The sequence below is a fragment of the Suncus etruscus genome, chromosome 15, assembly GCF_024139225.1.
Source record: "Suncus etruscus isolate mSunEtr1 chromosome 15, mSunEtr1.pri.cur, whole genome shotgun sequence".
NCBI classification, from domain to species: domain Eukaryota; kingdom Metazoa; phylum Chordata; class Mammalia; order Eulipotyphla; family Soricidae; genus Suncus; species Suncus etruscus.
Genome location: NC_064862.1, coordinates 16629166 through 16655404, shown reverse-complemented (window position 1 = coordinate 16655404; position 26239 = coordinate 16629166). Strand labels below are relative to the sequence as shown.

The 26239-nt window shown below is 36.3% G+C and overlaps 1 protein-coding gene across 1 annotated transcript in view; it reads right to left on the bottom strand.

Moving 5' to 3' along the window:
• STXBP5 (syntaxin binding protein 5) overlaps window positions 1-26239 on the bottom strand; it is a 190851-nt gene that overhangs the window by 153614 nt on the left and 10998 nt on the right. Inside the window, exon 3 of the mRNA XM_049789323.1 lies at window positions 943-1024. Coding sequence (XP_049645280.1) covers window positions 943-1024 — 82 coding nt within the window. The remainder of the gene's footprint in view (window positions 1-942; window positions 1025-26239) is intronic.

Genomic DNA, 26239 nt, shown 5'->3' with positions numbered 1-26239 from the left:
TGCTCAGAGATCTCTAGGATTATATGATGCAATGCTGAGGAATCAAGGAGGTACAAGATGGGGCCGGAGAGATAGCATGGAGGTAAAGCGTTTGCCTTTCATGCAGGAGGTCATCGGTTCGAATCCTGGCGTCCCATATGGTCCCCTGTGCCTGCCAGGAGCAATTTCTGAGCCTGGAGCCAGGAATAACCCCTGAGCACTGCCGGGTGTGACCCAAAAACCAAAAAAAAAAAAAAAAAACCAAAAAAAAAAAAAGGAGGTACAAGGAATGGAATCCAGGTCAAGCACCCAAAAAAGTTCTATTATCTTCTGGCCACAATACTAGCATTTGAAAAAGCACTTCCTTTGATAGTAAAAACAAACAAATTCATAGAATCATTGTATCAGTTTCTCTGAACAAATTTTACATTATGAAATTTACCATTTTTTGGGAGGTGGGGCACGGCACATTCAGAGGTGCTCAGGGTTTATTCCTGGCTCTGTGCTCAGGGATCATTCCTGGTGGTCTCAAGGGAGTGTAGATGGTTGGCCATATTCAAGATAAGTGCCCTAGCATATGTACGATTGCTCCAGTCCCAAAATTTCACTCTTTATATCCATTATACTCTTTTAAATCCTGTTATCAAAACATAAAACTAGATACATTTTTAACATACACTTTTAAATGTTCATGAACTTCAAAAATTCAGAAGACAGGAGTCAGAGCGATAAAACAGAAGGTAGGGCATTAGCCTTGCACACAGCAGACCCAGGTCCCTGGAAACCCATATGGTCTTCTGAACCTTTCAGGAGCAATTTCTGAGCACAGAGCCAGAAGTAATCCCTGAGTACTCCCAGGTATGGCCCCACCCCTCAAAAAAAATTTAAGAGACAAAAATAAATGTACACTACCTGTATATCTAAAGAATCTATATACCAGTGTGGTACAAACACTCTACTCACCTCATTAATCAGAAACTGAAGCTGGATGACAGCAGACCCACTCTCATGTTGGCAATAACATTCTACTCCCGGGCGACCAAAGCTGTCAGTAATTCAATTAAGGAGCTTGTGTTACATATTCTGATGACCTGATATTCAACACAGGTTATCTTTTCTGCTCACTCAGTGTTAGATTTATCAGATAATCAATCTAGATAATCAGAAGTCTCAAAAGATCACAGGTTCAAAAAAATACAATAGTTACTTCTAGAGGGAAGAAAGTACAGATAAAATTATTTTACATGCTTCTGTTTTTATTTTGTTTTGTTTTAGTTAAAATAAACAAAGGAAAGGAGCCTGAGAGATAATTACAGAAGGTAGAATTCTTGCCTTTCATGCTGCCTTCCTGAGCACTGTATGTGGTATTTTGGCCAGGAATAATCTCTAAGAACAGAGCAAAGGTAAGCCCTGAGCTCCTCTAGGTGTAATCCAAAAATTAAAATAAATAAAGGTAGTTAATCAATAGAGCAGAATAATAATTTTAATCAACAGTTAATAATCAATCAATAATCTCAATCAATAGTTAATCAATTTTTGCCCAAATCTGCAGGTAATTATAAAATACACAAATGCTATTTTAAATACTGTTTTTAGAAATGATAGTATTTTCATGAGCGTTTTTCATTCCTCTGGCATCCCTTTTAAATACTGTAGCATAAATATATAATCAAAAGCCAAGCAAATATGTTATATAATGGCATGATGTCTATGACAGTGATTTTCAATTTTTAACAAAAGTTTCCAATATGTATTTTCTAAAATCTTGCATAAACAATTTCAAACACACAGCATTTTTGTTAGGCATTATATGATAAATGTTTTCTCATTTTCTCTTTAGACTCCATAAGTAGTGTATTACCCTCCATATAAACATATAAGAAAACTGAAACATAGGCTGGGGCAATAGCATAGTGGTAGGGCATTTGCCCTGCACCAGGCCAATGCAGGAAGGATCCCATTTGATTCCCAGCATCCCATATGGTCCCCCAATTTGCCAGGAGCGATTTCTGAGCTCAGAGCCAAGAAAAACCCCTGAGCATCACTGGGTGTGAACACCACCCCCCCCAAAAAAAAAAAACTGAAACAGAAGAAAAGAAATTTTACACAAGTCAAACAGAAATAAGTAGAGCTAGAATCAAAGTATTTTGGATTTTTCCTTGATACAGGTTAGGTTTTAACTTAAGGCTAACTTAGCTATTCTTTGCTAGCTATAAATATATATAACAACATAAATGTGTGTATATCTTATGTATAATACAAATATAAACATATATAAAATTAAAATACAAAATTTGATAGGTCTTAAAAAATTATTCTCTATTAGTTTCAAAATGTGAAGGAGAAAACCACTAGCAAACAGTGGAAGGTGGAAAATAGTCTGAAAAGAAATGAAAAGCAGAAATAAATAAATAAATAAATAAATAAATAAATAAATAAATAAATAAATAAATAAATAAATAAATAAATAAATAAAAATGAACAGCAGACCAGAGAACTACCAGAATAACATAAGCATCAGAGTCTCTGAAGAACATGAAGACAAGTCAGGAGAGACAAGATTTTCTCAGAGTTGAAGATTACAGGCACCAAGATCTAAGAGACCCAATGGGTCTCATCAAAAATAGACTCAACAAGTAAAACTCCAAGACATATTGTATTTAAAGTGACAAAAATCCAAAGATAAGACACAGAATACTGAAAACAAGGATAACAAAAGAACTTACATACAAAGGAAAAATCTAAGATCTATAGTAGATCTATCAAATAAAACTTTGGTGGGGGAGGAGGGAAATGGGGGGCATTGGTGGTAGAAAGGTTGCACTGGTGAAGGGGGGGTATTCTTTTTTTATAACTGAAACTCAACTATAAACATGTTTTTAATCATAGTGCTTAAATGAAGATATTATTTAAAAAACAAACAGGGGGCGGGAGAGATAGCATGGTGATAAGGCATTTGCCTTGCATGCAGAAGGACGGTGGTTCAAATCCCAGCGTCCCATATGGTCCCCCGAGCCTGCCAGGATCGATTTCTGAGCATAGAGCCAGGAGTAACCCCTAAGCTCTGGCAGTGTAACCAAATCAAAAAACAAAAAAATAAATTAAAAAAGTAAGTACATAAATAAAAGGGACCAGAGGAGTATTAGAGAGATGTAGTATAAAAACTCAACAAAAAAAAAAATACTCTAGCTAGATTATCATTCAGCTCTAAAGGAATAAAACAGAGCTTCATGGACAGGAAACAGTTTAGTGAATTCAGTTTTGAGCCCAGTTTTTTCGAGAAGCATTAAAAGAGATTTTCTAAAGAACAGGACACTTACCAACAACACGTGGCATTAAGTACAGTCCTCACTAAGAGTGCATATAATTTTCCTCTACTAGATTAAGAAACATACGCCAAACTTGCTAAGGGATTTTACTGAATTAATATCTTATTTATATTGTTATTTGGTTAAAATCAATCATCATCACAAATTTATTTTTATTATTTTCTACTAATTCCATTTGCAATTCCTTTAAGTTTTGCTAGAGCAAACAATGGGAAATAAATTTGTTATATACTTGCCAAGGGCGGGGTGAGGTTGAGAGGAACCTGGAAACACTGAAATCCTGGTGGCAGGATTGGTACTGGAAGATTGTATGCCTAAAACAACTCTATTATGAACAATATTGTAAACTGCACTGTCTTAATAAAAATTTAAAGAAACAAGATTAATACAGTCTCTGAGTTAATTTAAAAGTAGAGATATTTGTCACTGGAAATTAGAATGTCAATGCTTAATTCTATCTGAGTTTTAAAAAGATTGTGTGGGGTCAAAAAGATAATTGGGGAACCGAAGAGACAGCACAGCGGCGTTTGCCTTGCAAGCAGCCAACCCAGAACCTAAGGTGGTTGGTTCGAATCCCGGAGTCCCAAATGGTCCCCCATGCCTGCCAGGAGCAGTTTCTGAGCAGTTAGCCAGGAGTAACCCCTGAGCAACGCGGGGTGTGGCCAAAAAACCAAAAGAAAAAAAAAGATAATAGGGCAGATAGGGTTCTCATATTGCCTGCAGTCAACCTGGGTTCAATCTCCAGCACCATATTTGTAACTGAGCCTTCCAGGAATGATTACTGAGTGGTTCAATCTCCAGCACCATATTTGTAACTGAGCCTTCCAGGAATGATTACTGAGTGCAGTTAGGAATAACTCCTAAGCACAACTGAGGAGTTGGGCTCAAAAGCAAAAAAAAAAAAAAAAAAAAAAAAAGTTGTGCACACATCATATTCTACTTTTAGAGATCATAATAATATTTTTAATTTAACTTTGAAAATACTATTTCTATAATAAGTCTTATAATCAAATTTGATTCTTTAAGAACTGGTTATCCCATTTTACAGGTAAGGAAACAAATTCTCCTTATCACTATTCTTATAAAAAAAATAAAGTCATGATTTTGAGAACCAAATTGTATTGTTTTGTGTAGTCTTTAAGATATTCTGAATTGGGGCTGAAGTGATAGCACAACAGTGGGGCATTTTGCCTTACACCTGACAACCCTGGAGGACCCAGATTGGATCCCTGACACCCCATATGGTCCTCTGGGCCTGCCAAGAGTGATTTCTGAGTGCAGAGCCTGGAGTAAACACCTGAGGGCATCCAAAAACAAAAACAAAAACAAAAACAAAAGAGATATACTGAATTGTTCTTTGTCTCCATCACCTGACCTTCCTTGCATCTCAATTCTAACTCATTATCAACTGCAGGCCTAGTGGTTGCTTTGACCTCCTTATTACTGAAATATTGTGAAGAGTACAGCTAACTCCAGGGAGAAAAGCTGAGACTTCCAACCTCAAAAAGAGGAGATCCTTATCCTGAAGATTTCCAGTTACAGCAGCCAGAAATCTTATTAGTTCAATAGCACTTCTATTAATTCTGTGATCTCTGTGCTTTTACTACAGATGTGTTAGGGGTGCCGGAGAGATAGCAGAAAGGTAAGGCGTTTGCCTTTCATGCAGAAGCTCATCAGTTCTAATCCAGCTTCCCATATGGTCCCCTGTGCCTGACAGGAGCAATTTCTGAGCATGGAGCCAGGAGTGTCCCCTTAGCACTGCTGGGTGTGACCCAAAAATCACAAAAAAAAAAAAAAAAGGGCAAAACTACAGATGTGTTAGAACAAGTTTGAATATAATTTTGTAATTTGTATCAAGCTACTTGGTGCACAGAAAACAGCACGGTCAGAAAAAAAAAATAAATAAAGACCAATTTCCAAGATCTGTGGTGGTGTCAACAAGTTCTTGGAAACAGAAAGCTCTCTACAATATAAAAACAATCTATAGAGCCCAGGCTCTGAGGAGAAACTGTAACTCAAAAGGAGGAAGAGAGATTCAAACACTGTCCCTGCATGTCTCCCCATGGGAGAGCCACTAGGAAAGATGTACAAGACAAAACCCATTTGGTTCTGGAGGCAGCACCTGGCCAAAAGCAGACAAGGGGAAAAGGCTTAGGGATGGGATTTTGTAAGAATTTTGTCAAAGTACTGCAACTATCCCGGACTTAATATGCCTCCTGGGTAACATAAATTTCTGAAGAAACTCAGTAATAGTTAGTCCACCTCATTTTCCCATCCTGGGCTTGTCCAAGAAACACAATTGATAGGGTTTTCAAAGCATAAAAAACAATTACAGTCCTCTCCTAGTAGAGGGTTCTTCTTAGAACCAATTCATCTTAAACCATGAATGGAGAGACAGCTCAAAGGACTGGAACACAAGCTAGAAATGCAAGAGGCCTCAACATTTTTTGTTAGCACTGCAGGGTGTGTCCCTGGGCACTGAGAGAATGGATGGCTAAGAAGACCTACCTCAGGGCTAGAACACTGGACAATCCAGCTCAACTAACTATCCCAGGGAGAGGGCCCTGGGGCTCTCAGCTCTGCCTGCTTCTCCCAAATAACTATGGCTGAAGCTAAATTCCTATTTTCTATGCATTTTTTCATCTGATTTCTATAAATCTTAATGATATGTATTTTCCATGAGGTAGTTAAATTGTTATAAATTTTATAAATGGCTCTTTAGCTCTAATATAATTTTATAAACTAGCAGGCTATTTAAACAGAACTGTTTAGCCTATCGATAGCACCCTGCTCTTTAAACACCTGGCATTTATAATAACAATTTACAATATGACTATTTCTATTATTATTGTTATTATTATTACAGTGGTAGTACTTTGGCCATACCAATAAAGCAAGTACAGGAAGGTAGATTTCAACCTATTATTACTGGCAAATAAAAGTACCAAATGACACAGTGCCATGCCAAATGAAATAAATGCCTACATTTCTGTTCATCAACTTAATTTGTCAGATAACAGCATAACTTCTGTTATGTTGTAATCTATTAGCCAGTAGAATTATTCTAATCTATCCAAACTATTCTTTCTAAAAGCAATTAGTGCATTCTACAATTCCCACTTCATGAGAATATAGTTAGAAATGTTTATATATCTGACTAGAATAGAATAATTAACATTTTTAATATAAGCAATAAATGTCCTGGAGAGATTGTACAGTGGCAAGTAGTAGCAATTGCCTTGTATGTGGCAAACCAGGATTCAAACTCAGTACCCCATTTTGCCCCATAAGCACCATTGGAAGTGAGCCCTGAGTACAGAGTTATGAGTAAGCCCCTGGGTACCACTGAGTGTGGCACAAAAACAAATAAATAACATTTTAGCTAAGGTGAAGAATAATAATTCTATAGTTATCATTTCATAATACATTATTTCTAATCTTCTTATGAGTCAAGCATTTAAGAATAGATGTAGGCAGTCACCATGTATGCATTTGGACAGATCAATATACTCACTCTACTCTAAAGAGCTGTAAACCAAACCATGAAAGTTTATAACCAGTCACACAGCTGAAATCTAGCAGTCTCAAGAGGAGAGGGTGGGTCAAGTCACACCCTACCAAAGCCATGCCTGCTGCACCTATCACTCACAATCACTGCTTTGTCTGTGACCCTGCTTCACTACTCCTCTATAGCTCTCTACAGAGACACCAATCTGACCAAAATTCAAGGTATGCTGGTATTTGAACTAATATCACCTGAATATTTTGGAGCAAGTGAAGGGACCCTTCCCCTTGTCCTCCTTCTCATACTTCAGGAAGCCCTGGTAGCCAATAACACACCCACAAAAGTCACAGTATAAGTAGCATTGCTTGGTTTTCCTGGAAAATCTGGCAGCACAACTCAGATTTTAATACTGTCATCCCAGTAGGAACACACCAATGTAGATTCCAATGTGATCTGAAGCCATTTAATGTTCAGAAACAAAAGTAACAGAATGATCAACTAGCAATAAGAAAAATGATGACCTCAGTATAAGATACAATAATTTTCATAAATTTTCTTGTTGCTGTACTTTTTTCTCTTCTTTTTTAAATAATGTTCCTACCTACCTGGAAACAGATGTTTTATGAGCAACTATGTCAACTATGTGATATATGGTCTTTATGTAAAGCTATTTGTATTTAAAAAAAAAGAAAAAGAAAAAAGAATAGATGAACAGGAGTAATAGCACAGCTGCAGAGTGTTTGCCTTGAACGCAGCTGACCCAGGATGAACCTCAGTTCGATCTCCAGCATCCCATATGGACCCCAAAGTCAGGATCAATTTCTGAGTTCAGAGCCAAAAGTAGACCTGAGCATCACTGGGTTTGGCCCAAAAACAAAAACAATGACAACAACAAAAAGAATGTATCTATTGTCTGAAATTTAGACTAAAATCTACAAAATATTGTTGAAAAACAGTAGACATCTCATATTCAGAAAATGAACTTAATATTGTGATATGACAATATTCTGATGTACATATGTACAAAGTGATACACAGAATTGTTCTGACAGAATTCAGCAGTCTCTATCCGAACACAAATTATTTGCAGAAACTGAAAAGCTGATCCTAAAATTCATATGAAAATGCCAGAGATTCAGAATAGGAAAAATAACCTTGACAACGGAGAAAAGAGTTGAAGGACTCACACTTTGCAGTTTCAAAAGCAACTCTTATATTACTACAATTATGGCAATGTGGCTTTAACATAAGGCTAGAAATGATGATCAGTGGAAAGAACTCAAAGTATAGAAATAAACATAAATGAACTACTTTTTGACAAAAAAAAAAAAATCTAAAAAAACGTAGGGCAGTGGCTTTGCTTTAGGACAGCAAGCTGAACAAATATATTTGTCCCAAGCACCAGAAACAATTTAAAAGATACACTGAAAGATAAAGAACTTGAAATTTATAATTAAAACATATATAAAGATTTCTTTATTTTAAAAAAATCTAATATCATAAGAAAAAATAAAAGTTCTCAAAGAAATAACAACAGTAGATATTCTTGATTTCTAAGGATAAAGGGTGGAAATACAATGGAAATACCGTAAGTATAAATGACCCACATCTAAATATGTCACTAAGTTTCCACATGAACACTTTTAAAAGAAGATCCTGGAGGCTGCCACCTTAAAAACACACACACACACACACACACACACAACAACAACAATAAAACAAATTAAAAAGGTGCACATCACAGAAATAAGGATCAAGTGGATAAAATTATTTCTAATAGTACTATTGCTAGAAGAAGTGAAGCAGTAGCCCAGAAATGCCAGGAGAGACATTTTCATTTAATAACTCGACATTCAGGGACTCCACTCACTCCTTTTGCATCACCCTTTTGCATCAGCCCAGGTGAAATGGACAGCGTCATGTTATCAACTCTGGTGGCCCTCCTATGTGACCCCAAACCAAAAGTTAAACTACCTAATGCAAATTTTTTATTGTAAGAATTTATTCAAGAAACAAAATTGATTAACATAATGAGGTAAACTAACATAACATAATATAGTGACATAACATAACATATAATTGATATAATAATAATACATGTAAGTCAAAGAAAGTTTCTGATTAAAAACACAATTTTTTCCATTATGGCTTACATATCTTTCACAGTAGTATTTTAGGTACATATTAACATTGAATCAGGGAAATACCCATCACCAACTATGTCCTCCCCCCATTCCAGTTCCCTTTCTATAACCCATATATCCCACCATCACTCCCCGGGCTGCTAGAGTAGGTGGACCCCTCTTTGTCTGGCTTACTATAAGTGATCACATATCTGTTTGGTCCTGGAACCCTCCCTTGTTTCCCCCTCTATTTAAGAGGCAGAGCTAGATAAATCGAGGTATGTGGTTTTGTTTGAAGGAAAGAAAAGCAATAGATTGGGGTACAAAATAAAGAGGAAAAAAAAAGAAGTCAAAAGTCACATACGCTGAAAATGGGCAGAGTCCCTCTAGAAGCTTCCAACCTCAGTTTGAGAGAGGATGTGAAAAAGGTAACTGAAACACAATACAGAAAGAAATATCGAATAAATAACCAGTGAGCACTATAGCAATAAAGACAGGCACCACACAATAGTCTCGGTTCTGAAATCAAATCATGCTAAAGTGCAAAAAGAAAGAGAAAGACAAGATAAAATAAATAAAATAATATTGGAGACATCAACCTTAATCTCCACACCAAAATAAAGACGTCAAAAAAATCGATCAATCGATAAATAAACATGTGGAAATTTTAATCCTCAAAATCCAAGTGCCAAATATGCTAAAAGATAGTGTAGACACCACTAATATAGAGACAGATTGATTAGAAAAGGTAAACTCATTCACAGATAATACCGTCAAAACTCAGTTAACTAAACGAAATAACTTAAGACTCCCTTGTCATACTCAAATGCATTACGTAATAAGAAAAATAATTTGAACAATATAAGTATTATTCATAGCCCTCTGTTATAAACAACTGAAAAGATCAATTCTTAAATAACTGAATGTCTAAAGCTCTACCATTAACATTCATAATATTCAAAGAACAATAGGGAAACAAAGGAACTCAGATGCTACACCAGACAGTAAGAGATCTTTAGGCAAAACCTCAAGCTCATCAAAACACTCCAGCCATAACAAAAACAGTCTTTGTTGGTGGGAATTTGGTGAAAAAAGAATCTGATCCTTTGCTGATGGGACTGTTGTCTGGTTCAACCCCTGTGAAAAACAGTGTGGGGAGTCCTCAGGAAACAGAATTGAGCTGTCATATGACCCATCTACTCTGAGGACATAAAATGTTCATTCCAAAGGACATATGCACACTATTACTCATTGCTTTACTTAGCTAAGATATGGAATCACCTAAGAGTTCAAGGACAAATGAAGAGCATGAAGATATGGTATATATACACAATGAAATAGTATGCACCTGCAAGAAATGATAAAATAATGCAATTTGCTTATAGCAATTTCTAGTTGGATCTGAAGACAACATCTTGAGTGAAGTATGATGGAGGAAGAAAAACCAGGATATCTCATTTATCTGTGGTATACATGATAACGAATGAGTAATATAATGCAGTAAAGGAAGAATGCCTAGATCACCTTTGGCCCCAGAGTGAGAACAGAGAAGAAAAGAAATAAAGGATTAGAAGGAAGAAGATGAGAAAGGGAAATAATGAGGGAACAGGGATCATGGTTTTAGTTATACCAATAATATGTAAGAGTGGTATAGCTATAAATCCAAAGCACACACTCAACAACACTGAAACATGAAATTTAAGCTGAAATCACTAAACTTGTAATGTACCTTTCAAGGTGGCAAGTTAGAGGGGAGGAATAATAAAGGCTGGGATAGGAATGAAAGGAGGAAAGTTGACATAGTTGGTAAAACTAGTGTTAAAATATTATTTACCTAAAATGCAGCTATCAATAACTGTAAATCATGGATCTTTAATTAAAAATATTTAACGAGGGCCAGAGAGATAGCATGGAGGTAGGTCATTTGCCTTTCATGCAGAAAGATGGTAGTTCAATTCCCGGCATCCCATATGGTTCCCTGAGCCTGCCAGAAGCAATTTCTGAGCATAGAGCCAGGAGTATCCCCTGAACGCTGCCAGTGTGACCCAAAAACTAATATATATATTTAAAAATTTTTAAATCTTCCCCAGCATAGTTAATGATATGTACTGCACTGGCAATGGAAAGTAAGCAACCATCAGCAGTGAAATTAAGAAATCAATTATACTAGAAAGTTAACTAACTCAAAAGAACTAATTCAGAGGATAACAGATTCCATACAAGCTGCACTAAAGGAACTAAACAAAACAACAGCAAGTCATAGAAGCAAGATTGCACATGTAGAAAACTATATAGACAATATAAACCCAATATACATGCTATCACTGGTAACTGATTTCATCTTACCAATAGGTGATGAGATAGAACAAACTACTCTTAGATCAAGTTGTTGCCATTTCCTTGTTGTCAGGATGTCATATCAAAATTGGCATAAGTTGGTGCCAGAGCAGTATTAGGAATTTCCCATAAGAAATGTGGTTCCTGGTGCTATTGCAGGAACTGTGTCTGTGATCCGGAGTTTGGGATTAGATGGTCGCTGTTTGATCATATGGAGTCTAAATTGGGTCCACATGACACATGTTCTGGGTGGGAGGTGGCCTTTATTATGAAATGTATGGGTTCTTATCCCTAGTAGATTTTCTATACATAAAATTTCCCCTTTTTTAGTATGCCTTTGCAAAAAGGAATGATGCCATATTATATTGCTGGTGCATTTGGGGATAAGAATGACAGACTACACAACCTCTGTGCCCTGGTTTTGACCTGAGTTTTTATTTCAGACAGGACTTTTTCTTCTAGTTTTTCATTCAAAGCAGAACCAAAACAGGTGAAGTTAAAGAAAAAAAATATATGTAGAAATATAAAACTTCATAGCCAATATTATCCTTTTTTTGTCAATATTATTCTTAATAGTGAAAAACTAAAAGCATTCCCACTGAGGTCAGGCACAAAGCAAGGATGTCCACTGTCTCCACTCTTTTTTTTTTTTTTTTTGGTCTTTTTTTAACCACACCCGTTATGCTCTGGGGCTATTCCTAGTTTTGCTCAGGACGCCTTCCAGGCATGCTGGGAGGCCATGTGGGATGCCGGTGACTGAACTCAGGTCAAGCGCGTGCAAGGCAAGCGCCCTACCCGCTTTTCTATCTCTCCGGCCCCTCACTGTCTCCACTCTTATTCAACCTCATATTAGAAGTCCTAACAACAGCAATCAGGCAAGAAAAAAAAAAAGGCAAAGAGATCCAATTTGAAAAAGAATTCAAATTATCTCTCCTTGCAGATGATATGAAAATATACATGAAAGACCATAGAGTACACAAAAAAGCTATTAGAAACAATAAACACACAGCAAAGTGGCCAGCAACAAAGTCAAATCACAAAAACTTCATTGTGTTCCAATATACAAATAAGAAATCAGAGGAAAGAGAAACCTAAGAGTCTATTCCATTGAAGTGTCCCAAAACATCAAATTCATAGGAATCAACTAAACTAGGGATAGAAGATCTGTACCATAAAAACATTAAACACTTAAAGAAATACAAGACTTTAGAAATCAGAAAAATATTCTACGGCCATGAATTAGAAGAATCAACATAGTCAAAATTACAATAATACCTAAACTACTACATAGATTCAATGCAATCCCTATCCCATTCACGTAACATTTGTCAAGGACTTGAAACAGTCAATAATAGTGTGGAATCATAGCCAAAACCATCCTGAAAAATAAACTAGGAAGTTTAAACTTGAAACTATACAATAAAACCACAGTGATTAAATCAATGTGGTACTAGAATAAGGATTCACACTTTGACCAATTGGTCAGTACAGTAGGTAGATTGCTTGCCCTTCATGCAGCCAACCCAGCTTCAATCCTCAAAATTTCCTATGATCCCCAAGCACACCAAGAGTGGTTCCATAGTGCAGAACCTAAACATCGTCAGGTGTAACCCCCAAACAAAACCAAAAATGAAAGTCCAAGGACAAAACCCCACATTTATGGTTAGCTAATTATGAGATGGAGTAAAGAGAGTGTCTTCAACAACTGATCCTGAGAAATCTAGATAACCATGTGCAAAAACTTAAAAGTGAATTCCTATCTTATATATCATATAGAAGACAATTCAAAGCGAATCAAAAATCTGAGATCAGATCAGAATAAGGCATACTGAGGAAAATATAGGCTACATGAACTGACTGCAAAGGTATCTTTAATAATATAATACCATTAGCAAAGTCAAGAGAGTCAAAAACAAAACTGATTATATCATCTTAAAAGAGTTACTGCATGGCAAAAGAAACACAGGCTAAAACTAAATACATGGGAAAAATATTTGCAATCAACACATCAGATAAAGGATTGATATACAGGATATATAAAGTACTCACTAAGATCAACAATAAAGAAAAACGAAAACCCAATAAAAAATGGGGAGTGGAAATGAATGGGGACTTCTTTGAGGAAAACTAATGGATGGCCAATAGTCACAATTATCAATATCATTTATTATTAGGAAAATCCAAAACAAGACAGCTATCTCACACCAGTGAGAAAAGCACATCAAAAATATTAGAAACAATCTGTGTTGGCAGGGATGTGTTAAAAAGGAACTCTCCTCCACTGCTGGAAGGAGTGTGGTCTGGTTCAACTTTTATGAAAAAGAGTAAATGAGACTGTAGCTGTGATATGACTCAGCAATTCTACCTACAGGATGGAAAAACATTCATTCAAAAGGACATATGTACACCATTATTCATTGCAGTACTTAGTTCAATAGCTAATTCATGGAATCAACCTAACGTTCTGATAGGTAAAGTGGATCATGAAGATGTGGCATATGGAATACACAATGGAATACTGAACAGCTGTCAGGAACAATAATATCATGTAATTCACTGCAACATGGATGGAACTGGAAGATATCACGTTAAATGAAGTAAGCCACAAAAAAAGACAAACACAGGATTGATTTTTACCTCACTTCTGCGTGGTATATAAAATAAATGGATGAGAGAATTCAATGTTTTAATGGGCATTGCCAAGACTACTCTTGGGCCCAGAGAATATGGAGAATCGGGGAAGAAGAAATAGAATACAACAGGAATTGGATTAAAGGGATTCAAGTACATAAGAGGTGTAAAAGAGTGATATAGCCGAATATACAAACCAGAGAATCAACAATGAAAACTAGAAATCCAAACTTGAACAAACAAACATAAAAGTGTATCTGTCAAGGAAGCGGTCTGGGGAGGTGAGTGAGATGATGGGAGAAAAACTGGAAATCCTGGTGGAGGAAATATGACATTGGTGATGGGACTGGTGTTGAAACGCAGTATGTTTAATTTCAACAATGAAAAACTTTGTCAATCATGGGCCTTTAATAAAATATTTTAAAAAGAATGCTTTATTAACAATTAAAAAAATAACAACAGAAGGATTTGGGAAGGACAATAAGTTTTCAAACATAACTTTCTTAACAAGCTAAAAACAAATTCCAAAGGAAGCAGGGGAACAGTTTAAAAAAAATAATAAAAGGAACAGCAATGATGTAGACCTAAGAAATACTGACTTCAAGGCAGAAATAGCATAAGGCCAAATCTAAGAAAGTAGCATTTGACACAAACAGCACTGGTCAAGATTGGAGAGGAACAATGGGTTGAGTAAGGACAGATTCATCAAAGCAAGGGCTCATAGATGAAACTGCAATTTTTGAAAAGTCTGAGAAATGTAAAAAGGGGATCAGAGCAGAAGAATTAAGAAGTAGAGAAAGACAAACTTTAGAAATAATTTCATAAAAACACTACTTAGATTTGAAATTTAGGTTCGCATTCTAGTAGAAAAATAAATCAGAAAATATTTTTAGTTTTTAGAATCAATCTATGTGGCAGCTCTGGTAAAGAAAAAATAAAAACAAAGTCAATCTAGGAAGAATAATGGGTTAATACTTTCATTCTAGAAAGTATTCAAGATTTACTATGTATAGATGGAACAAGATATTAAGAACTCAATTAAATATTATTTAATGAAATATTACTCAAAGTTACAAAGGTAATTGAGAAAGTCAGAAATAGTTAAGTGTTTCTAATAGGAAGGAACTTAGGAATCAAATATGTACCAAGGCAGGAAATTAATGGTATTTTCCAAGAGGATGAATTAAGAAACACTGGCAAACATTTTTTTTAAACATTTGGCTATGAGTAGAAATGATTAGAAATATTTGACTATGATTAGAAATAGTTGGAGATCACAGGCAGGTAGCAGCTCAGTAGAGAAAACTGCTGCTTTACATCTTAACCTTTTCAATACTACGTACTTTTGAAACCAGTGGCTTTCGTATCTTCACACCTTCAACCTGACACAGGGGCCATATTCAATATTTGAACAGGAATGAAAAACCACTTATCTTTACACATTTGGTTTCTTTTACTGTATTTTTAAATATAATCAAACATCTGCTCAGAATCAAACTGACCATTAGAAAAGCGTGCTTTAGGTTTCCTTCATTAAACTGTTGTATTATTATAGTCACATAATTCACAATATTATTAGAACCAGTAAGCCAAGAGTCTCTGCAGATCTATACAAGAGTAGAGAATCATCTTCATACTACCTTAGATTCTGGAAAATTAAACCACCTGCCTACTCTGTCCTCATGACCAGGAGTTTCTAACCAGATCTACAATTTTACATTCATGTTTTACATACTTTGATGGGGAAATTATGAGAAAATAAAGTACTATATTAAATATCTTTGTCTCCGTGTATCCTGTCCTATAGCTCTTAAGACAGGGGTCTCAAGCTAGTGGCCCGCGGGCCACAAACGGCCCTCCGTACAATATTTTGTGGCCCTGCCCTAGAGGAATCTTTTTGTTTTATTTTGTTTTAGTTGTTTGGGTCACACCCCCCAATGTTCAAGGCTTACTACTGACTTTGCATTCAAGGATCACCCGACTTTGCCTCCTGCGGTCCGCAGGTAAATTGAGTTTGAGACCCCTGTCTTAAGATGTAAAAATGGCAAGGAACTGAATGGCATTTCTTAGTTATGTTTACCCCATTCCTTTTTTCTTAATTAAGAACTTTAAAAAGAGCTGGGGTTATAAACCATAGTCCCTAATCTCAAAAGCTCTAAAACCTATGAAGAGATAGAATAGCAATTGAACAGTTAGATTTCACTGATTCCACCAACTACTGTTAATTTTTAGAACTAATATAGCTTAACATGAAAAGTTTTTCAATTATTCTCATAAACATGAGTTCATTTGGGCTTCAGCATGACCATAACCATACTAAGTCTATACCATTCCTTTTGTTTTCCCCTTATTTATAATAGATTTTATAGATACTTCCATGTTTACTTCAATAGGGACCATTGAACTGTGTGGCTGATTTGAAAGTCTTCAATATAAGTTAAGACTTTGGGTAAGAGGAACATTAACCTCATGTTACCCTCAGAGCCAGAATAGTGTTTGATTTAAAAAAAAAAAAAAAAAAAAAACAGGCACTGGATACATATGAATCCAATCAATGAATGAACAGACTTTCTACAAACCTCAGACAATGTCTCACATACCTTCTAATGCAAAAGTAGAATCACACTTCAGAAATGCAATAAAAATACAGGATAGTGGGGCCAGAGTGATAGCACAGCAGCAGGGCATTTGCCTTGCATGCAGATGACCCAGATGACCCACGATGGACCTGAGTTCCATCACCTGAGCCAGGAGCAATTTCTGAATGCATAGCCAGGAGTAACCCTGGATCGTCACAGGGTGTGGCCCAAAAACAATCAAACAAACAAACAAAAAGCAGTATAGTGAGAGCCTACTTATTCAATTATCCAACCATTTATTAGGTATATAATAAATAAGTGAGTATATAAGCAGATTAATAGTTCCCATTTCTGAAATTGCTACTATACTATCAGTAAAGAGTATCAATCTATCTACATTTACTAACCTACCTATATTTTGCTTCTAGACAAGTTTTCACTACTGCCACTATCAGTATTATTATATTTTGACAACCATAACATTATGAAAAATGTGACAATATCAGTACTGAGATATACTCAGTTAAACTGTTAAGATTTTCTTATTTTATTTTAAAAGATTATGTATCTTCTCAGAAAATCTGTCCATCAATTCCTGTCAACAACCACCAAAATAGGTAAAGAAAGTCTGGCATTCTTTCAACATCTAAAAATGTACTTATTCAGAGCTGGAAGAATAGAACAGCAGGTTGGATGCTTGCCTGTCATGTGACCAATCAGGATTCAATCCCCCAGCACCCTATATGGTCCCCTGAGTATCACCAGGTATATATCCCAAATAAAAAAATTTTTTTAAATGTGTTACTACCTCACTGTTTAATTTTAAGACATAAAATTCTGATTAAATCACTATGAAATAGTTACAAAGCTGTTCATGATTTCAGTCATACAATGTTCCACTCCCATTCCTAAACCAGTACCCATTTCTCACCACCAATGTCCCAGAGTCCTCCCTCCTCCATCCTTCCCTCCCTTCTTCCCCCTCTCTCCTTATTCCCTCCTAAACACCATGGTCTGCAATATTGTTATGGAAGGGGTGCCATACATATCACTTTACCTCCTTTCAGCACCCACTTCTTGTCAAGAGTGATCATTTTCAACTATTAATCACAGTGGCCCAGCCCAGTCTTTGCTCTAACTGTACTCCCCCACTCTTTGTGTCACATTTCCTAGCAAAATGTCTAGTCCTCCTGGACATTGTCTCTATTCTTTGAATATTAGCATACTATTTTTTTATATCCCACAAAGAAGAGAGATGATTCTATGTCCATTCCTATCTCTGACTCATTTCGCTCAGAATGTTCTCCATATCCATCCATGCTTAAGAAAACTTCACAACTTCATTTCTCCTTATAACTACATAGTATACCATTGTACAGAATGTACCTTAGTTTATTTATCCAGTCATGTTTGTGTAATATAATATAGGAAATATAAAATATAAAATATAATATAGGAAATATAAAAAAATAAAAAGCAATTAGAGAATGATGATATCCAATGTATTTTTTAGAAATACATTTATATTTTATAAAGTTCAAAGATAAAATGTGCACGATAGGGGGCCGAAGAGATAGCATGGAGAGAGGGTATTTGCCTTGCATGCAGAAGGACAGTAGTTCGAATACCGGCATCTCATATGGTCCTGAGCTTGCCAGGAGCGATTTCTGAGCGATTTCTGAGTGTAGAGCTCAGTAGTATAAAATAATAAAATAATAAAGAGGCCCTTTGGATGGGCTTGGATGGTGGTGGATGGTGATGGAGGCCTTTATCCTCCTGCCCAGGACCACGTCTGTGCACCCCCTCCAGCCAGTGGGTCAGCAGGTTCAAGTAGAGGTGAGGAAATAATCCACAGACAGGTTCAAGGAAATACCCGCTTTATTCATGCCCTAGCCAACATGTGTGGCCTATCATAACCATTTACACTGGATACTTATTCAGCCCTGCATCCTAACTTGTCTTTCAGCCATCTCTCCTCCTGCTACCTTCTCCATCCATGCAAATCCCCTTTTGCCCCTCAGGCCAAACCTTTTGTAACCTCCCCAAGACCCCTCCCAGGTAGGGTTACATGAAGAATGGGGGGATGGGGCTGCAGGAGTGACCCCTGAGCACTGCCGAGTGTGACCCAAAATCCAAAATAAAAATACAAAAAAAAGAAAAAAAATGTGCATGATATATACTTTTTATAAACTTTTGACTGTTAAATTTTTCTATAGTACTATATAGACATTTAATTCGACAATAGTCTGTGAGTGTAAATCTCTTTGAACATAGATATTCTGATAATAAAACAAGAATACTTTATTTTATTTTATTTTTTTTAACTCAGGGATAACTCTTGGCTCTGAGTCAAAAATCACTCCTGGCAGGCTTGGGAGAGCCATATGCGATGCCGGACTCGAACCCGGGTCTGTCCCGGGTCGTCCGCATGCAAGGCAAATGCCCTACCACTGTGCTATCTCTCCAGCCCCTTCAAGAATAGTATTTAAGGGAAAATTGTTCTTTTATTCCATAATATAAAACTAAACACATGAGCATCATTTTAATGCATTACAAACTCTGAAGATTTCCTCCAAGTTCTATTACCATTTCTTTTAAATACACTTTTATACTTTCAGCAAATGATAATTTATGCCTCAAAGTATTGTAGTAAACCTTCAAAGTATTGCTGAACATTAGCCTACCTACCACTGTGTGAATAAGTCAGTAGAGGATTTTTAGTTTTAAAGACCTAAGTCTTGAAAAGATTGATCATAATGTGATTATTTTTTCAAAAGCAACAAGAAAATCTTAAGATCAGCGTACTATGGTCAAGACAGAGTGATGAAAGCATTCACATAAGAATCAGATCAACACTATGTTGACTCTGTGAACATAAACAAGAAATCACTTAGCACCTGAGAGCTTTGCTATGCCATCCTGTTATGAGGAATAAAATTAGTTAACAAATTAAAAAGAGGACAGCATACTTTAATTCTACTCTAGAAAAACGCAACCCATCAAAAATATATTTCTAAGGCAGACTGTCAGAAAAACATATGAAAATATGTAAACTGATAATGTTATCAGCTTAAATGTTAAAACAGCCTATGCATCCAAGGTCTCATCTGTGAACACCTTTAGCAACCTGATGGAGATGAGGATTACCTGCATGTATAAATCTATACTCTAACCTCCTAATCAGACTATGTGGTCTTTTTTGTTTTGCTTCTACTCATGTCCAGAAATACATAGCTAGTAAAGAGAGACAATGTCACTTAATCCTAGAACCTAGTTCCTTTGCATTTGTATAGTATTCAGGCAAAAGTGCTTCATACCCTGTCTCAAAAGGCAATGCTAGAGTTAAATACCAGCAAATTTCCTCATGGAAAAATCACAAATTCGATCTAAAATCTGATGACTGCTTTAAAATGACAACCTCTCCACACAAGCAGCACTGAGTATGCTTATCTGCCACTGAACCCCCTAAGAATACTGCTACCAAGCCTGGCCTACTACACCAGTATCCCCTCTCAGGCATCAATATGTCAATAGAGTTTCAAAACAAACAAACAATCACAAAGAAGTCTTCATTCTAGTGAGCCAGAATCTCTGGAAAAGAAATCCACCCAGGCATATATTTATTTGGGCACTATCTGCAATTCATTGTTTCTTGTTAGATTATCTGTTTTTTTACCATCTCCATTAGTAATTCTAACAAAAAAAAAAGAAAAAAACAAAACTGGAAAACACTGAAAGCTCAAAGTATTAAGAAGCATAATTTCTCATAGATTGATACATATTACTCTTTAAGTCCCCAGACTTCCTTTTCTTAAATCAAATTATGACTCTAATTTCTCATTGTAGATCTTATTTTCCAAATTTCTAATAATTTAATACTTCAATCTTGAACTAGCTTCTTATAACTTGATAGGAATATATGTATAAGGAGAGCTCAGTGAATCATCATCATATAATATAATGAAAAATATTTTATTTTATGAGCTATAAATGAATTAATACAAAGCCTTTGTCAAATAATCATTTGGAAGTATCATTTTTCCATATCTTCACTTACTTAATAAACAATTATAAAGCCTTCATGAAAACACCTAAAAAAAATAGATGTCAAGTTTCTTGTTCAGAAAGAATGAAATTATGAAATTACCATTTTCTTTTTAACAAGTGTAAAAGAGAATAAGTTAAAGATCTAGAACTTTTCTTACATCCTTATAAGTCAGAAACTCTGCCCATCAGTTCCCAACAGTCTTATGTTTCCCGATGTGTCTCTGCAACAAAGATTTACAACTTACTCAGGAAACTAACCAGCAGAAAACCTCTCAGCAAGAAAGATTGTCTAAGTGGAAAAATTTATAAGTGATGAATTACAGGAGGGTTCAAGTAGATATAAGAAAGGGTCAGAAATTTCTAGGGAAGATGATACAGATTGGGATTATTGAGGTGGGGTGGGGGAAGGCTCTACGCTTTAGTAACATTACTTCCAAGAGCTCTACCAGGTTTTCTTGCAGCTATAGGAAAAAAATAACTATTCTGCTTCCAACAAGAAAAAAGGGGCAGCAAACTTTTTAAATACACTGAACATTCTTCTCTGTCCTCAGAAGAGAGAACAGAGCCTGAACTAGTAGAGACTGAACAGCCTGGGGATGATGGGATGGAAGACACTGAGCCCCAAACCTACTCAAGTCATCCAGTCTCACTCAATCAAGAGTAGTAGCGAGGGACTGAGGCAGTAGGAAAGCCCACAGTCCAAAAACACAGCTCACTGACAAAGTAAAATTTAATCCTTGGAGTTCAGAAGCATTTTCACTCTATGAACAGGTTATCAGAAAGGAATCTGGACAAAAAAACTTATACCCTTTTCACAAAAACAAACTCCAAAAGGGGCACAGACTGAAAGTAAAATACAAGAACACAGATTAAAAGTCAACAAAATACGTATGGATTAAAGACAATGATATCAGACCTGCAACCATAAGGTATATAGAAGAACACATATGTAAATCACTCCATGACACTGAAACTAAAGGATGCTTAATGGAAGAAATACCACTGTCCAAACAAGTCGAAGCAGAGATGGGACTATATTAAGTAGAGAAACACCTGCACTTCAATGGAACTAGTGACTAAAATACAAAGGCCATAGACAGCATGGGAGAAACTATTCAACCAATACCCATTGATATGAGGCTAATATCTAAGATATACCAGATACTGACAGAACTTAACAAGAGAAAACATCTAACTCCATTAAAAAATGGAAAGAAGAAATTAACAGATAATTTCTCAAAGAAGAAATACAAATTGCCAAACAACACATAAAAAAATGTTACACATCACTAATCATCAGGGAGATGCAAATCAAAACAATAATAAGGTACCATCACACATCACAGAAATGGCATAATTCACAAAGAACAAGAATAATCAGTGCTGTGTGGGAAGAATGGAACTCTCATTTACTGCTGGTGGGAATGCCGTCTAGTCCAGCCTTTATGGAAGGCAATATGGAGATTCCTCAAAAAACTGGCCGGAGAGAGCATAGAGATAAGGCATTTGCCTTTCATGCAGAAGGATAGTGGTTCGAATCCCGGCATCCCATGTGGTCCCCTGTGCCTGCCAGGGGCGATTTCTGAGCATAGAGCCAGGAGTAACCCCTGAGTGCTGCTGGGTATGACTCAAAAAAAAAAGAAAAGAAAAGAAAAAAACCCTGAAAATTGAGGTCCCCTATAATCCAGCTATCCCACCCCAAGGAATACAAAACACAATACAAAAATGCCCTCTGCAGGCCTATGTTCATTACAGCTCTATTTATAATAGGCAGAATCTGGAAACATCCCAGATGCCCAACAACAGATGTGTGGCTAAAGAAACAGAGGTCCATATACATAATGGAATACTATGAAGCCGTCAGGAAAAATGAGGTCATGAAATTTTCCTATACATGGGAAGACATGGAATCTATTATACTGCATGAAATAAGTCAGAGGGAGAGAGATAGACCCAGAATAGACTCACTCATCTGTGGGATTTAAGAAAAATTAAAGATAGTATGGTAATAGAGATAAAGTTTGGAAGGATAAACCAAGAATATGAAACTTACCACAAAGATTGGTGAGTGTGATTAGAGAAATAACTACACTAACAACTATCATGATGATGGTAGTGAGTGAAAGAAATGCCTGTCTCAAAGTAGTCAGGGATGCAGGAGGAGGGAGATGGGGGGGGGGGGGAGACACTGGTAGTGGGAAGGTTGCACTAGTGAAGTGGGAGGTGTTCTTTTTTATGACTGAAACACAACTACAAACATGTTTGTAATCATGGTGCTTAAATAAGTATATTAATAATACCAAAAAAAAGTCAACACAGAAAGAAACCAGAATGTCTCTGTTTACAGATCCTACAACAAAAGCTTGATCCATAAAACAAACAGCTGATATCCTGGACTTCATTAAAACTTAAAATGTTTTGCTCAGTATAAAGAACATGAGAAAAAAGAAATGGATTTGGAGGAAATGTCTGCAAAATACAAATCAGAGAAAATATTACCGCAAGTATATAAAGAACTCTAAAATTCCACAAGTAAGAAGACAAAATTCTGGGCCTGGAAAAAGCTAGGTGCATGCCTGACATAGTCACCAACTCTAAATGAATGCCCAGAATCAGATGGTCTCCTGAGGAACCCCAGGTGTAGCTCTGGAGACACCTAACCACTGGAATAACCCAGGTAATTCCCAGCACCAAGAGGCCTGAGCAGCAACATATCAGGGATTTGCCAGAGACAGTACGAGGAACAAGGCACTTGTCTTACATGTAGCTGGCCTGAGTTAGGCCAGTTTGGTATATGGTCCCCCAAGCACCACTGGAAGAGACTCCTGAACACAGAGCTAGGAGTAGATCCTGAGCACTTCAGGTCTGGTCCAGAAAACAAAAAAGAAACAAAAATCAGGGGTTGTCAGGAGTCACTGAGAGAAAGGGATAATTAGGGGAAAATAGGGAGAACTTTTAAGGAAAGGAAACTTTTCTACATATCTCACTGGGAATTAAAGAGCATTATCTTCAAAACCAAGGATAAAACCTAATGTAAATTGTAGACTTAGTATGACCATTATGATTCACTGCTGACTCATTGATTCTAACAAATGGATGAGCCCACTAAGGGAATACAGACAACAGAAAAGATATATTGTATAGGTACATGGGTATGAAACATAGGAAATTTAACACTGCTCCAAAAATAAAAATAATCAAAGTATGAGGCAGATGAGGGGAGGGGTGGCAAGAGGGTAAATGGTGACATTCCTGACAGGTGAAGAGATAAGTGTTGGAACACTGACTGGCTGAAACTCAATCATGAACAAATCTGTTACTATGTAGCTCATGGTGATGAAATTAAAAATTATTAATTAAAAAGCCTATGTGTGTTAAAACATTAATATATTAAGAAATGAAGCTAGCCTGTTTGAGATTATAAAGCAGACAGACTTAAATTTGCTAACTCACAATTCTAATGTTCAACTAGTATACTATGAAAGTGGAACTGGAATGTATATTATTTCTGCAACTAAAAGAAAAAAAATAATAAAATTAACTATGGAAGTATGTTTCTTAAACATTTAAAATTTCCTTTAAAAGGATATAGCATTTTTAGGCTTGCCTCCCAGTTAGAGGGGGAAATTAGGGAGACACCTAGACCAACCAGATGCAAGACTACTATGTAGTAGGATAGGTACATAGGGGACCACATATTCTAGCAGCCCTGGGGGTGAGGGAAGAGGATACAGGAGATAGGACAAAAACGGAGGTGTAGGGAGGACAATTTGGTGATGGAAATCCCCCCAGATGTTATGTAAATATTTAAAATATTATTGTCAACAACATGTAAACCACTATGATCAAAATAAAATTATATTTAAAAAAAGGATATAGCATTTTGTAAGAAATGTCTAATAGTATTTGAAAAATTGTCAGTCAACTGCCTTAATGTAAAAAATAAAAATCTAAACAAAATATTGCCACAATTAGATTAATATTTAGTCATTTTATTAGGTAGGCTGAAATATGCCTTTAGATATTTATTCTGCAACTACTCTAAATAAAAATTACCTCATTATTTACAAGCTAGGGTGGCTGAAAATATTCTAGTTTTGCAGTTAGGATTACCTCTGAAGGGGTCAAAAGGAACTACACCTAGAATTATAGTTCCTTATAATGACTTCTAATCTATCAGTCTATACATACAAGTATACTTTTAAATGAACTATTCTTGCTCAACATTGTCTTAAATCTGTAAAACAGGAAAAAATGCAATCTCACATAGCAAAATGTCTACAACTAAACAAGTTTTTAAGCCCAGCATCCATTATCAGATAAGTACTGACCAAGTTCTTTTCTCAAGTATGGCAAAGTAAAATTTTTTTAAAAATATGTATCGGGGCCAGAGCAATAGCGCAGTGATAGCACATTTGCCTTGCACATGGCTGAGCCAGGATTGGACCTCGGTTTGATCCCTGGCATCCCATAAGGTCCCCCAAGCCAAGAGAGATTTCTGAGCACGTAGCCAGGAGTAACCCGAGTGTCACCAGGTGTGCCCCAAAAACAAACAAACAAAAAATATATATATGTGTGTGTATGTATGTATATATACACACATATATATGTGTAATTATAAAATAAAGCACAAAGACTGAATACATGAAAGGCCTGTTCCAACATTTTTTCTTCTTTTCGAAAGAAAAAATAAAGAAAAAAACACACAAAAGGAAAGCAATTTAGGAGAAAGTACTGCAATGTGGCTGATACCACTAGATTTATAGTCAGCTTTGGCAGAGTACTGCTGTGGAAAAAAAAACAAGAGGTGCTGCCATACAAGAAAAGATTATACACTTTCAAGAAACGGCAGGAGAGTTAATCACTCGCCAACCGACAACCTCACCAGGAAAGGCTTCCAGAAGTTCGAGATTGCACTTACTAAAAAGGAAACAACACTGAAAGCTATAAAGCCTCTCCTATTTTAAAAAGAAAACCTTACTCCTTCACAATAACTACTGTGTAATTTCTAAGGCAGTGTTTTGTGAGTAATATGTGTTAAGCAAATCTTAATTTTCAAATAAAGATTATTGTAAAACCAAACTATCCATTATTTACTTGGCTCAAAAGCTCTTACAGTCTCCATTTTAAATGAATCTAAGTTATTTTATATCAATGCTCATTTTGGTGTGGAGAGGGGGCTCCAAAGTACTAACCAGTGGGACCTCCAACAATGACAGGTCAGTAGTTCAAAGCACAAGATGCAGCTCAGGCCATACAGTACCAAGGATACCCTGGGTCAGGGGTCAGCAACCTGCGGCTCTTTTGAAGCTTTGCCACAACTTTGACAGAAGGGCCTATAGCAGCGGGAAGGGGAGTGGCATCACTTAAATATTTTAATTGGCTATTAATTTGCACAAATATATTTACATTGTTAAGTGAAAAAGTTCTTTTTTTCCTTCAGATTGACAGCTAACTGCAGGATCCTGTATATAGCATTAAGATAAGAAACAATGTACACAGTGCTATATTTGTTTTAAATGTCATGATGGTTTTGCAGCTCCCTGGTTTTTTTCCTTGGAAAGGAGTCCAAGTGGCTCTTTATGTCTTAAAGGTTGCAGACCCCTGCCCCAGGCGATGCTAGGGAACTCCAGAGTCACACGAGGGTACCTCTCTTGGGCTACCAAGACTATCCATAAACCTGTGATGCTCAAGGTTGTGCTGGAAACC